This window comes from Vollenhovia emeryi, unplaced genomic scaffold, assembly GCF_000949405.1.
Source record: "Vollenhovia emeryi isolate VEMERY1.0 unplaced genomic scaffold, V.emery_V1.0 DF939135.1, whole genome shotgun sequence".
Lineage (NCBI taxonomy): Eukaryota > Metazoa > Arthropoda > Insecta > Hymenoptera > Formicidae > Vollenhovia > Vollenhovia emeryi.
In genome coordinates, this window is record NW_011967231.1 from 2,550,037 (window position 1) to 2,564,377 (window position 14,341).

General features: G+C 44.6%; 1 protein-coding gene and 1 non-coding gene across 2 annotated transcripts in view; both read left to right on the forward strand.

Moving 5' to 3' along the window:
* Positions 1 to 14,341, forward strand: part of LOC105567738 (cyclic nucleotide-gated cation channel alpha-3) — a 142,795-nt gene that overhangs the window by 123,239 nt on the left and 5,215 nt on the right. The window contains exons 9-11 of the mRNA XM_012022842.1: positions 32 to 184; positions 2,469 to 2,618; positions 7,877 to 8,044. Of these exons, the coding sequence (XP_011878232.1) occupies positions 32 to 184; positions 2,469 to 2,618; positions 7,877 to 8,044 (471 nt within the window). The remainder of the gene's footprint in view (positions 1 to 31; positions 185 to 2,468; positions 2,619 to 7,876; positions 8,045 to 14,341) is intronic.
* On the forward strand, positions 11,095 to 11,167 carry Trnaa-agc. The gene has a single exon. It is a non-coding gene; the product is annotated as a tRNA-Ala (tRNA).

The following is a 14,341-nucleotide window of genomic DNA, read 5'->3' on the forward strand; positions in this document are numbered from 1 at the left end:
CTCCGCATCTAATCGTCATCTCTTTTCGCAGATAAGCTGAAGGCAGAGATCGCGATAAACGTGCACCTGGACACGCTGAGGAGGGTCGAGATCTTCCAGAACACGGAGGCTGGCTTCCTGTGCGAGCTGGTGCTGCGACTACGGCCCGTTCTTTTCTCACCTGGCGACTACATCTGCCGCAAAGGTAAATCGCTCGGCCATCCGTTCTACCCAGCGAACTACTTCCGGCGCGGAGTTCTCGAAGCGTTTAGGCCGAGTGTGTGTACGTTTTCACGCACGCACACACATACACTCCTCGAGCGCGGGCCGTTTTAGCGAGGAAGAATTACAGCCGTAAATTAGGATTTAGATTAAAAATGTGGCCAAATGCCCCGTTGTTAGCAGTCGACTTCGCTCATCCCCGTCGCCATTTACGGCCCCTCGAGGGTACGAACCCTAGATACCAGGTCTCTTCCCACTCTACGCGTGATTTCTCCCCGAATTCGCTGTGTCCTGCTTATGAAAGCACACCGCGCTGGAAGCACGCCAAACGACGAAACGTGGGTGTGAAAAATGATTGCTCTTTCTCTCTCTCTCTCTCTCTCTTTCTGTGCCGTCCCCGTCACCGGAGACCGTCTCTGGTAGGCGAATATTTTTATTTTACGACCGAAAAAGTGACTGCCGCGCTCGTTATTAACGCGATAGAAGGAAGCGCGAGCCACTGTCTCTGTTCTCTGCGTAACTACTTCGGTGTAGTCCACTTGCATACAGAAGCGGCTCGTAAATTCTAACTGACACCGCCATTCAACACGCGGTCTCCGAAAATATATTTCTTTCATAAATACAGCAGAATTCAATATCGCTGAAAAAGCCACGGAGCCTATCAGTGTGGCTATTTATAATCAAAAATGATTTCACATTTTATTTTAGTACGCTAGCGTCACGGAACGCATCTTTCTTTTCTTTCATATTTTGTCTCGTGGAACGTTGAAAGTTTACGATTATTTAAATGACAATTATATTCAGGTAGCAGTTATTCTTTCGATATATCGAGAAATCTAGTCGGAACGGAGCTCGCTGAAAAATATGACTTCGCTATCTATTTTTGAATATTCACGACGCATTACGGAAACTCTCCGTGTATCCATGTTACATATCGCGCACATATAAAAGCCTACGGTTCGCCTGACATTTTTATCGACATATTTAGTAGTCGCTCTCGATCTGTGAGCGGTCGCAGGACTAATTTCAGTTTGCCAAAGCGCGCAAGTGCCGAGAACCGAATCGTCTTTCCCCGCGGATCGTTCGATCTCCTATCCACTTTATCCTCTCGACGGGGTTTCTTTTCACCACCGGCGAAATGACTGCCATACGCGCGTAGGAATGCGGAGGGCATTACCTTCCCTTTGATGGGTGACCTTCCTTCTCGCGCATTTCCGCCGCGGCATCGCGCCGCGCGATTACGGTCGGAATTATGACTGAGCGTTACTACTTGCCGGACAAATGACGGCCATTCCTCGCGTATTCTGTCGCGCTCTTTTGTACTGGGTTTTTTTTTATTAAGATCGATTCCTCCAACGTGAATTAATTAATACCGATATTTTACCCTGCAAAAACATCGCGGGGAGAGATTTTTGCAACCTAGATCCGCGCATATATATCACATGTCCCAAACGGTCCACGTAAATTTTTGTGTTAATTTAACATAAGATGGATATGTTAAATCACACTAATACTCTGTTAATATTTGAACACAAAATAAATGCAAATCTCAAAATAATTTAAAATAAATTTTGTGTAAAATTAACACATTTTTAATGACAAAATGGATTTTTAAAAATGTCATTTTTACATTTTACAAATGTAATAAGTCAAATGACGATTCGAAATCACTCTCACTTATGTTATATAGAATAAAATCAACGTTTTATTCTGTAAATTTTAACAGATAAATTTTGTTACTAATTAAAGAATAAGTACACATTGTGTTGTTTTAACATTTGTTTTCAGTATTTTAATAATTTTACATTTGAGAGGTCAATTAACACAAGAGCAATATGTCAAATTAACACATGAATGTGTTGAACATTTAACGCGAAAATTGTAACCGGCATTTTTTTTTAACAAGAAAACACAAATTTTCCAACTGTGTATGTACGTAGTATCAGAAAGGGGTACCAGCTCTTGTCGAATACCAACTTGAGATACAGCAACCACTGTACCTCGGACCAATGGTGCCGACGGCTTATTATTTTTATAGACTCATAAAAAGATACTGCATAAAAAGAGCTGGGATTTATGTTAAGCACACGAGACTTTTTATCCCTCGGAGCGAGGGAAGTACGACTTGTAGCGCTGCTCCTTTCTGCCGGGCTTTGTTATCGGGGATTGCCAAGATACGTAAACGCCTTGATTAAGTTAGAGTCGGGGATAGGAACGTGGGAATAATTAGCCTTCGCTCAGACGTCACTTTTCTTGTGCGATTGCAGGTGAGGTGGGAAAGGAGATGTACATAGTGAATAGGGGCCGACTGCAGGTGGTGGCCGACAACGGGAAGACGGTGCTCGCCACCCTTAAGGCGGGTTCCTACTTCGGGGAGATCAGCATTCTCAATATGGGGACCGCAGGTAAAGAGTGCGGTAAATATTCCAAACGGACCAGGGGCCCGTGAGCTGTCCCCCTTCGTTTTTCACGATCACGTTTTCACGTTTCACGTTCTTACCACTCTGTGAGAGGGCAAGCCGTCGAGCCGGTATGAGCCGATCTAAAAACGATCTCTCTAGCAATTTTTCACTATCTCTCTTTTTCTCGCAGACTTGTCCCACTTGTCGATCTTCACCTTTTTAATCGCGATCGACGTTCATGCAACGACGTCCGCGCGGTAAACAAGACTAAAATTATCCGTAAAAAGGAACTACGAAACGTACTCTCTGAAAGTCAATCAGCGCACTATCGCTGACAACAGTTGTAAGTATAGCACTAAATTATTCGTTTTCAGCGATAACCCGCCGATTGACTTCTACAGAGTAGGAACATTAATTATCGCCTAGCTTTGAAGAATATTAATTCTTCGCATTGAGGAAAAACTTACGACGTAAACGGTATTTAAGAGATAGCCGAAGTAAATTTGAAAGATATTAAAATTGGTACCGATATAAATTCCATGCTTTCCATCAATCGCAATTGGAATAGAGGCAACAGGATTCTTTATAATAAAGAGAATGCATTTCTTTATTAAATTATACATCGACACTTGCATGCGCCTCATTATTGTTTATTCGGTCGGGAGCGATGCATTTCTCGTTACTGACACAAAATCTCGACAATACAGTTATCACAAATTTCTCATAACCCATTCCAATCTGCATGCAAGAGAAATAATACGGATAAGCATTACATTATTAAATGCTTATTTCCGGGATGTTTTCAAAATTAAGCGTAATCTTCAAATTACGTTTTAAATAAAATTAAGCGCGAATGTAAATTTACGCAAATATAAAATAAATGAGCAGGGAATTAAATGAGCCTCGGCCTCTCCGTTATCACGCTCGTGGATATTATATTCTCTCATATACACCGAAAGACGAGCTTTATCTAATTCAACTGTGATTGACGCCGCGTTATCTATCCTAGTGGACCGTGGACAATTTCGCTGGCTGCATAGAATATTTTTCTATTAGCTTTGGACTTGTCGCAGAATTTATGGCACGTCTAGTAGTCACCGGAAATTTATTGTGCAATTTCATTATTTTAATGTGCCTCGATGTGGAGCACATTGTTTTTATCGTTGTAAACGCGACACGCAAATCAAAGAATAGACAAAAATAGAAAGAAATCTTTTTACAAAGGAATATTATAAATAAATATATCTCGATGGGCATCAAGTGAAATTAGTTTCGTGACGCGCGGTATTGCATCAAATGACCGAACGGCAACCGACTCGAATGGCCACTTTGCATTCGCTGCGCGCGCGCGTTGACGAAGGAAAATTAACGGGGAAAAATATTTTTTCTCCGGCTTACATTTTTTTTTATTGCGCGATTTAATGAACGCGATAGCAAAACCAGGCTTCCAGAGCACCGCGAAATCGCTCGAGCGTCTTTTGGGATTTCGCCATCGCTCGAGGGCGAGGGGGGGGAGAAAAAAAGGATTGGCAATGCAAAGTATCACTCGAATTTCTCTGCATCGACAATCCTATTGCCCCCGCCTGTCAGGATAGAACCGTCCGTGCGCGGGATCGATGGCGGGTCTCATTCTTGTTTTCGAGGACCGGCTCCCGTCGAATGGCTCTCGTCGAGACGAAAAAATAAGCGCCCAACGGCCGCCAGCGCGTATAAAGAGTCGCCTCGGAGACGGCACGAACTTTATTCTCCTATCGAACTTCTTTCGGAAAACTCCTTCCTCGAACGAACATTGCATTCGCATTCGTGAGGAAACTTGGCGGCTAATAAGAGCCCGCGTTTTGGCCGCCATCTGAATGATCTTAATCCGCTTTAAATTGAATTTTCTCCTCCCCGTATATTTTCAGAGGTCGATCCACGCTGTTATTAAATTAAAAGAATTTAATTTTCTACGATACTCTATATTTTTTATGAAATAGTCGATAAAGAATCTCCCTCTTATTTATGCCGCCGGCTATGTCGGCTTATCTTTTTAGCAAACACAAGCTCTATAACTCCGCCACGTATTGTACCTACACAAACCGGGTAATGTTGTCTCGCGAAAGTGTAAAAAAGCTTTTCATACGCTGTTACTCGTAGATAACAGGATGCCCGTTCCAGGGTATTGCCGTGGATTCCGCGGGGCGTTTTCACTCGTGCGAACGTACCAATCGCATTTCGTATTGTGCTTGCACCGAGTCAGATATTTTATAATCTGTCTGCTTATCTAGTAAACAGTAACGGCTAAATGAATTCCGCAAGCCAACGCGGCGATGTCCGTCGTTGCGAGACCGTCGACGCATCTCGAGTAAGGCCCGTGACACGTATTGCCCTTTAGTCTCCACCCCTCTTCAAGTCTTTCTCACCGGCTACTGTATTCCATTTTATTTTTTTTTATTTTTTATTTTTTATTATTTTTTTTTACGATCGACCGGAACGACCGACCGAATTGTGACGCACGTCGTAAAGTGTCCGATTGAGAGCTCCCTTCTTTACGACGCCTGTGCGGATTGCCGCGGAATTTTTGGCGACACCCGCGTTTCCCGAGAAAGAGACAAGCCAGGCCGAATCGTCGTTCGATAACGCACCGAAATTATTCATCGGCCCTCGTTTTTATACGAGGACGCGTGCGTAAGTATGTCAATCGAGCGAAGACGACGACTCAGCCCCTCGCAAGGCGTACCGGTCGATATCGGTTTTGATGAATCATATTTTTAGCCAGTCGTGCTCACAATTTCTATTTCGCTTCCGTAGCTCTGTTAGAAGAAATGGCTTAGAAGTGGATCCCTCGATTCGGATCCATTTCCTTAGTCGCGCCCCTTTCAGCATCATATATCTTCAGCATCATATATCTTTGGTACTCACAATCGGCGCTGCAACATCACGCTGGGACTGTTACATTTCTTTTCTCTTATACTTGCATATTTCTTAACTGTTATCTATTATAACCGAAGGACGGCATTTGTAAGGGACTTGTCCGCTCGTTCGCAATGACCGCGCGGAGATGGGCTTCACAGGCCTGTGTACACGATGCTAGAACCTGGTCCGAGTTCTAGCTTTGAAAAATACGTGGCCAATCAACTGGCAGCTGTTCCATAAAAGCTGCAAGCTGATTGGCTGCACATTTCCCGGAGCTAGAACTTGGAGCGAGTTCTGGGCACCGTGGACGCAGGCCTTAACACAGGTGAGATTCGGTTGCTCAGAAGAGAAATTGTTATTGCGACAGTCGTTTACAAATGCTTCCTACGAGCATCTCCATTCTCTCTCACGCGGTATTACAAGTTACTATTCCATTGCACCATTCACGTATCTCTCTCTCACAATCGCCATCACTCCCTGACGTAGGCTCTTATTGATGATTGTAATTTTTACTGCTGTGATGCTGATTTCATACGTATTGACCTGCATTCGGTTCCGCCAATTACCAATAACTATACATATATACACATCTATATATACGCACACACACACGCACACACACGTACAAATTGATTACAGTAGTTTCTAGTGCCCTTTATCTTAGCCAACTTTTTTTTAAACATCCAGTATAACTATGATTACCTTGATTTATTCATGAAGGAAGATGGTCGATTTTGTTAACTTGCTTTCGCCGTCCCAGTACGCGCAATGAGAGGAAATTGTCGATAATGAAAAGCAAAATGGACTGTCTTCCTTCAAAAGCATATCCACTATCAAGCATTGATATATATATTGTCCATTGCAAATATTTATTACAAGTACAATTGAACGCAAATAATGATGATGGGAAATCGTTGCGAGAAAAGCTACAGCGAACGTATCTCGGCGTACGTGTTTATTAAAAGATGCACAACAGCACAGCGAGTAACATTTGCGCGTCGTTTGCGTCAAGATATCGTCAATTAATCGCGCAGTCCTCTACCAAGAGCGTAAGAATAAAATCGCAAAGTCAGCATCGCCGTCTCGTTAGAACACACGCTTATTGCACATAAAAAGAACTTGTAAAGAGCGAAATATCGTCTCACTTAAACGTCTCGCGAGTTCTGACAAACGAAAATGCTCTCGGGCGACTTGTATCCTCCGTAACACGTCGTGGGTTTATTTAGGAGAGAGCCGATCTGAAATAAGTAATTCCGATAGTCGAGGAGTATGGAAGCGGGATTTCCCGTCCGCCAAATTTCTTCGATATACGGTTAATGATTCCGAGCGTGTTACGGCGTTCGACCGAAAGCGAACGGGAGAAGCGGAGCGGGCGCGGCCTCGATTGCGTTCGAAATGCGAAAACTTTCTGAATAATATACGACGCGAGTTGTGTGCGCGAGCTATTTACAATTCTCACCGTGATAGAGGGACGCAGTGCCGCAATTAGCGGTGAGGCTAACGCGGGAGCGTAATTTTCAATCAGCCGCGAAGAATTTCTCCCGTCGCCTTCAGCTTAATTATTACAATTTGTATTACACGGCTCAGGTGCATTCGTAGCATATTAATGAGGCGGAACTTCCCCGAACATAACATTTATCTAACGGTTAAATCTTCCCCGGAAATTTATAAAGTTTGCTCTCGGTAGCTTCTGTTATTGCTACGTTTCAGACTGCGCGCACGTCTGTAGTCTGAAGCAATTACGCTCTTCGTTACCTTGTTAATTACGCGCCCTTTTACGCCGGCATATAAAATATCGCTGACACCAATTAAAGTTGTAAACAATGGCTCGGCCGCGTCATTATCACATTCTGGGCAAACTACTTTATTAGCCTAGTCCGCGGAGCTTCTTTTTCTGCCGGTAGCTAACCACATTCCATTCCGCGAAAAGCTGCAACTATGTGCAAAAAAAAAGGGGAGGAGAATGCACGCTCGGAAGCGGATAAATACGGCGAGCCGTGGAACAATTTAATTCGTAGCCACTATTATCCATCAATTTATCAGCGAACAAACCCCGAGCGATTGAACGCCTCTCCGAAAAAGTCGGGGAAACGAGCCGAGCGACTTGGCGATCAATTAACATAGTACATTGAACCGTGACGAATCTGATTAATCAAAATCACTGCGCTTTTACGGGCGTAAAACGGGCGCGAAAGTATCTTAAAGCGATAGCTCGCGCGCGCACGTTACGTATCGAGCGCGCAAACGGAACCGCGTGCGTCCGGGGATTGAGGAAACAGAGGGGCTGTAGACAAAGCGATCGGCAGATCGATCACGGCGCGGTTACATAAGAAAGCTTGATGCATCCCGATAACCAATAAATGGCTACATCGACGCAGGTAACCGGCGAACAGCCAGCGTGCGCTCGGTCGGCTACTCGGACCTCTTCGTCCTCAGCAAGAAGGACATGTGGGACGTGCTCAAGGAGTATCCAGCTGCCAGGGTGCGCCTTGAAGCCATCGCAGTCAAGAGGCTGGAGAAGTACAAGAGAGCTCCTCTGGAGAAAGGTGAGTCGAGCCTCCTCCCCCCCTCCCCCATCTCTCTCTCTCTCTCTCTCTCTCTCTCTCTCTCTCTCTCTCTCTCTCTCTCGTCTTTGCTCTCGCGTATATACAAACAGCTATCATATTTCTTTAACGGCGCCAGATAGATAGGGCAAATCGACGAGGCACCCCTCTCGAAACGGAGCAACTTTGGAAATTCTCCGCCCGAGAACGTTAAAAAGCTCTTAAAGACGCCACCGAATTTCGCAGACTTTACATAGATTTTACAACTAATCCGGCAGATAGCAAAAGTGCGAATTATAAAAGTTCCCAGTTACTCCTCGCGAATCGACCGATTACGACGACCGTTTCTCTCGGTCCGTTCGATAAAACTTTCACGAACGGGAGAGAGCCACCGTTAACTCGCCGACCGTCGGCATTGAAAAGAAAGCTCTCTCTCCTTCTGCGATTCAGTTCGTTTCTTCCCCGTGTCTTCGGCGCGCTGCGCCGAGCGACACGAGGATCGCTCGCGCGAGCCACATCCGTTACACCCGCGAAGCCCGGTATCGCGTCGGAAATACGCTTAAAACTCCATTTCAATTCACTCGTCCACGGAGTTGCGCGGAACAGATTCGAATACGACTGCGAACGCGACGCGTCTTGCGAACAGCTTGGCGCACAACCGAAACGCCCCGAATGCCTGAAACTTTCCTCGTTACCATCGTTAAAATAGCCAGACTCGCGGAAGTTTACGCGCCCTCGGCAAGGTAAGTTCTTCGGGGGCGCGGATGCCATCCGGAGAACTTCGAACCGGTACCAAGAATGGGGGATTCCATCAAGATATGCCCGTCGCTGCTACGGCGCATTAACGAATTAACCGTCGTGGAACGCTCGTCTGAAGTCTCGAGCATAATAGTCGTTAAAAGATGTCTTTGAAGCGGATATCCTGTATCGTGTTCTCGCCCGACTTCCCGGGGAAGACGAGCTGCGGATTCGACACCCGGCAGTTTGGAAGCGCAGCTCGGTCTTCCGTACACCTTTTTATTAAAATTAATGGTCAAGTTCTGTTTCCACCTCTTGAGAGAGGAGATCTCGAAGGATACTTGCGTTCTTCAATAAAGCTAGAAATGGACAAGCTTTAATAAATTTTTTATCATCCGATTATTAGCTGCCGCTGAAGTTTTTCTTGGCAAAAATTGGAATTAATTTTTCATTATTTCGCTTGATCGATACTAATTTTCTCATCTTTCACGGGATAAATTTTAACTTCATCACGCAACAAAAGTAGCGCTAAAGCTTAATAAAGCGACGATCGTAGTCAGAGAGAAGTTCCCCATTCTGTCTCGTTCTGTCTTTCGGATTGTGCTATAAAATACACGCGGGACGCCTAAAAAAATATTGTATACACTGCCGACTGCCTCGAGGGCTGTGCGATATAAAAGTGTATCTCATATCTCGCGAGCCTTTTATTTCCGAAAAACCGTCGTTCAAAATATTCTTTCCGACCTCAATTTTTGCTGGAAAAAACGCTCGCGGTGCTCCCCGCCTTCTCTCCGCGTAATCCCCTCTCGTTTCTTCTGCGAACGTAACGAGCGTCTAATGCAAGTGGGGCTGTCGTGCATGAAAAGTCGGTTTTTGAAGGTGCAGCCTTTTTACAGGAAAGTTTTCAAAAAGTCGACTTGACACTTGACAAATACCCACGAAAGGTACACAGTGTTTTTTCTTTTACCGCGTCTACGTCGCTCCAAGTTATTGAAGCGAGACTCGATTATACGTTTAATCCGCAATCGGATAAAACGCGCCAAGTTGCTCGAGTTAAATAAATTTCATTTGCCCGATGTTACTCGACAAGATCGCCGCTGTAAGACCGAGCTACCACTTTCCCGTTTGAATCTTGCACAAAGGGAAATAGCCGGGACCTTTGCCGCGGGTATACAGGTGAAACCTCAGCAACTCCATTCAACAGAGAACAATTTTATTTTTCTCTCGCGGACGGGGTAGGAGGGATCCGAAGCTGTGCCAGGAATAAGCGACTGTGTATTATGTTTGCCGCGCAGAGTTCCTCGACGATGCCGCGCCCGAAAGTTTCGCGCGTAGCACGCCGAGCGAACTCCGGCCACCTTGTACCGCAGGGTGAGCAAAGGGTGGCTGCTTTGCGCGCGTCGCAGTCCCGGTTTAATTAATTAAACTCCTCAGCTCGCCGCTACGCCTATTACCAGCGCACGCTGACGAAAATCTTTTGAACGGAGGCGCAACGGAATCGCGTCTTCGCCTCGCTGAGCCCTTTCAAGCGCGCCGCCGCGCTACGTGATCCTCGATACCCTCCGCGCGCGTTAATGTCTTGAAGGATTTTCGATCGTTGAACTTCGGTCAAGCTTTTCAAAGATATATTTCCGGAGCGGCGCGGAACTTTCAATGCGCGTTTAAACGCCAAACGCGGCTCTGTATATGAGCGAGCGCGCGTCTTGTCGAACTTAAGGTGAGTTGCGAAACGAAGACTCTTCATGCGAGTTTAAAGGAGAGGATGTGTTAATGAAATACGCTTGTTATCGGCTGAGCTTTTATTTACGCGTTTCCCTTCAAAGATTACAAAGTGCACAAGTGTAACGTAAATATATTCGCGTCGCTCCTTTCATGTTGAGTCACTTTAAGAAATGTTTAAATTGTACAAAGAAAAGAATATTCTTCTTTCGAAAATACTATATGTTTAGTTTCAACGTGAAAATCTTGAAGTGAGGTTACATTGCGTTAAAGGTAAAAGCTTACTTGAATGGAGCACGGAGAGACCGATATGGTTACCACATGTCTAATTAGGGTTGGCACAACCCCAATCAATAGTAATATTTGGAACAGCTATATCTGTGGTTGTCGTACCCACATTGGTACGATAAGTAGTGGAGACAACTATATGCGTTTTGTGCGGCAAACTTAGTGAATGTTGCAACACGAAACAACGTGGATGCCCCTACCACTTATACGGCAACACTTTTATTTTACACTCGATTTCGAATACTGTCACGATAGGTGGCACTTGGGAATCAACATTAGACTGTTTATTGCGATGAGTATTGCCATGTGCCTCGGTGGTCGAATTGGTTGAGACGCCCGCCTAGCGAGAGGGAGGTCCAGGTTCAAACCCTGGCCGAGGTGATATTTTTTCGCAATAAATTTAGAATAGAATATTTAGACCATCCTGTCACGGCTCTGAGTCCTTTAAATTCTTTGAAATTTGTGTTGAATACATACGAGCCTTACTAATTTATTTAACTTTTATTTTAGTTACTTTGGCCTAAGCCGACCTTTCCGTGAGCAATTTTATATAGTTCAATCGAGAAAAATATGTGCTTATTTACCCATACAGCACAGAAAGTTGTTGAAGTGACATCTATAGTATCTAAATAAGACTGTAATATTGTTGGAATGTAAGATTATAAAACGCTATTAAGAAGACTAGAGATTGTTGGGTAAATACAAAATAATGGATGCGTTAATTTGAATATATAAGAGCGGATCTGACACTTTTATTCTGTGCAGAGTCTCGGGTGTTTTCAGACTTTACAAACGGACTTCTGTAATATTAGCGCACGTGTCGGACAACTTTTTTCCGACATTTTATCGTCATCTTTCGTAAAGAGAGAGCCTTCGACTTCTCATTGCGAATAAAATGTTTAACGTTACATCGCGCGTGTACGCGCGAAGCGCGGGGAAAATGGCGCCGTCTCGATTCAATGCCCGCGCACCGCAAATTCGCCGCCGCTGTTTTACATGTTTCCCTCATATGTCTCATTTGCCTAATGCCAGAAGCGCACGCGGGGTAAACGTGAGATGGAAATTAGACGGTCGCGTTTAACGCTAAATAGGCGACGGGGCGAGGGCCGCTATCTCGAGGACGTCTCTGTCTCGGGGATTTACTCGTCCGCATGCGAAATGTTTTCGTGACCTAATTCCCGACGTGTACGTAAAAGCGCGAAGAATGAACGGGCCGAGGGTACTCAGCGGCGAAAGTCGATGCCACGCTGATGGAGATAAATGGGGGTCCCCGGCAATTCTTTCCTTCCGGGTGTCTCGTTGATCCGAAACCCGCGGAAACGGCGCGGTCAGAATACCACGATATGGCGGTATCAGCTTCTGTAGGGTTGCTGTGTCTACGGACCGAGTATCCCCCCGGTCTACCTTTCGTTTCTTTTTTCGACAAAATATGTGCGGCTATATTTGTGCGGATGTCGCAGGAACCATCGTCCTATCAACCATAAATTTCGGAGGGCGAATGAAGGAAAAGGGAAAGTTCCTGATTTTATCAGGACTAGAGTTTATTATCGCCAATATATAATTAATGAGTGTAGAGAAGAATGTTAGACGACCCAACTGGCCAGTGTGTATTAGTTAATTAACATCTGGTTTTATTTGCAATAAGAAGTCGAAGGCCCTCTCTTTGTGAAAGATAAAAAGAAAATGTCGGAAAAAAATTGATACATTTTCGTTAATATTACAGAAGTCATTTGCGAAACTTGAAGAAAACCCGAGACTCTGTGCAATTTTAAACAGACGCTCTTTCTTCTTCCGGCCTGAGACAGATTTTATTTCTGCGCTCCTCGTTCACTCCTACTCTTTAGTGCAATATTTATTATTAACCGTAGGTTCATTCGGTTCTTAACATTTGTAGTAGTCGTTTTTATCGATAATTGACATGGCAGCATCGAGTCCATTAAGGACCCATTACAAAATCATAAATGTTCGTGAAAATCAATCGGTGAAAAATCTATAAAAAAAAAAGAAGAAGTTCACAAGCCGACATTATTTATCGAAGGGCTTGTGTTTTAAAATTTATGCAACTCTTAACATTGCCGGTTCTCCCCGCAATCTCCTTAAGAGCAACGAAAACGGCGTTGAATAGAACGAGATGTTCCACTCGAGCGCACCCCGAGGGACGTCGCTCCGCTTCTTTTGATGAGCTATCGCCAGTCCATCGCCGTATTTTCCGGTAATACGCTTACGCCGCTGAAATTTATTTCGTTTATAAAACTTTTCCGAGCCATTCATCACCATCAGAACGACGGACTTTCATTCGGCACTCATCCCGTCGCGCGGCCAATGTACCTTCGCGCCGCTGCAAGGGATGACGTATGGGAAATTAGGTCGCTGTAATAAGTGTAATGCGTAACGTGAGTTACGGCGGTGAGTTATGCGCGAGGCGGAAAGAGAGCCTGCGTGTGTAGGCGATGCCAAGAGCGAGATCCGTCGGCTTATCGATCCGCCGCCGTTATCGGAGCAACGTCCCCTAATTAACATAAAAGTGAAGAGAGAACACGTCGCCGTCTGTAACGTTAACGAGTTTACAAGTACGCGACTCCTTGCGGATTGCGCAGGTCTACAGGCCCGTGTCCACGATCCAAGAACCGTGTCCAAGTTCTGGTCCCCGGGTAATGTGTAGTCGCTCAACTTGCAGCTTTTACGGGGAAGCTAGAACTTGGACACGGTTCTCGGATCGCGGACACGAGGCTTTTACGGAGAGCTGGGCATTCGACAAGGTGAAACTGCGCAAAATGATAGTTACGGGCGCACGCCTGCGTAAACGAATGACTTATACTTAGATACTATCTAATTGAAATAGCTACAGAGAATCGCATCTCGTGCGTCACGAAAATAACAATTTTTTTGGGCTCGCCGTCGCGTCCGCTATTAGCGTCTTGATCCGCGATTTACCCCTCGTGACGTCGTGATATTTAAAGGTCACTTTAATTACGAAGGATTTTTAATTTAAGTGACCCGTGCCCACACGTTCTACATAACGATTTGTTGTGTTATTAAAGCCCTTTCGACTAGAAACGTTTACGAGTACGGCGCACAAATACGTCTCTAATTCGTTGCTCAGCGTAATTTGGTGCTTTACACCCACATCTTTCGACCCGCGAATATCCGTTATCAATTTTTCACAAACGTGAATCGTTGAAGCCATTGATACGTGCATACTTTTTAATATGCATTTGATTAAAGTTACATATATTGTATATCGAATTCTTTTCAAACGCTTTTCGCAGAAAAGCATACAATTATGAATAAAACTCACGGCACGTAAGTTTCACGATAAATAAGATTATACACGCAATTTTCTTTACGTGGCACATACGTTCTCCGAAAGAAGAAACCGCGGAGTTTTTGAAAAAAACTGTATGGAAGAAAATCGCGTCACATATTACGGAAAAACCACGTAAAAAATGATGCCATATAAAAAGTTCTCTTTTTACATGGTTCTTTTTTAACTCGGTATGTATCTCTGCTCGCTCTTTTAATATGGGAGAACAAGACAAACTTGCATTAATTCAT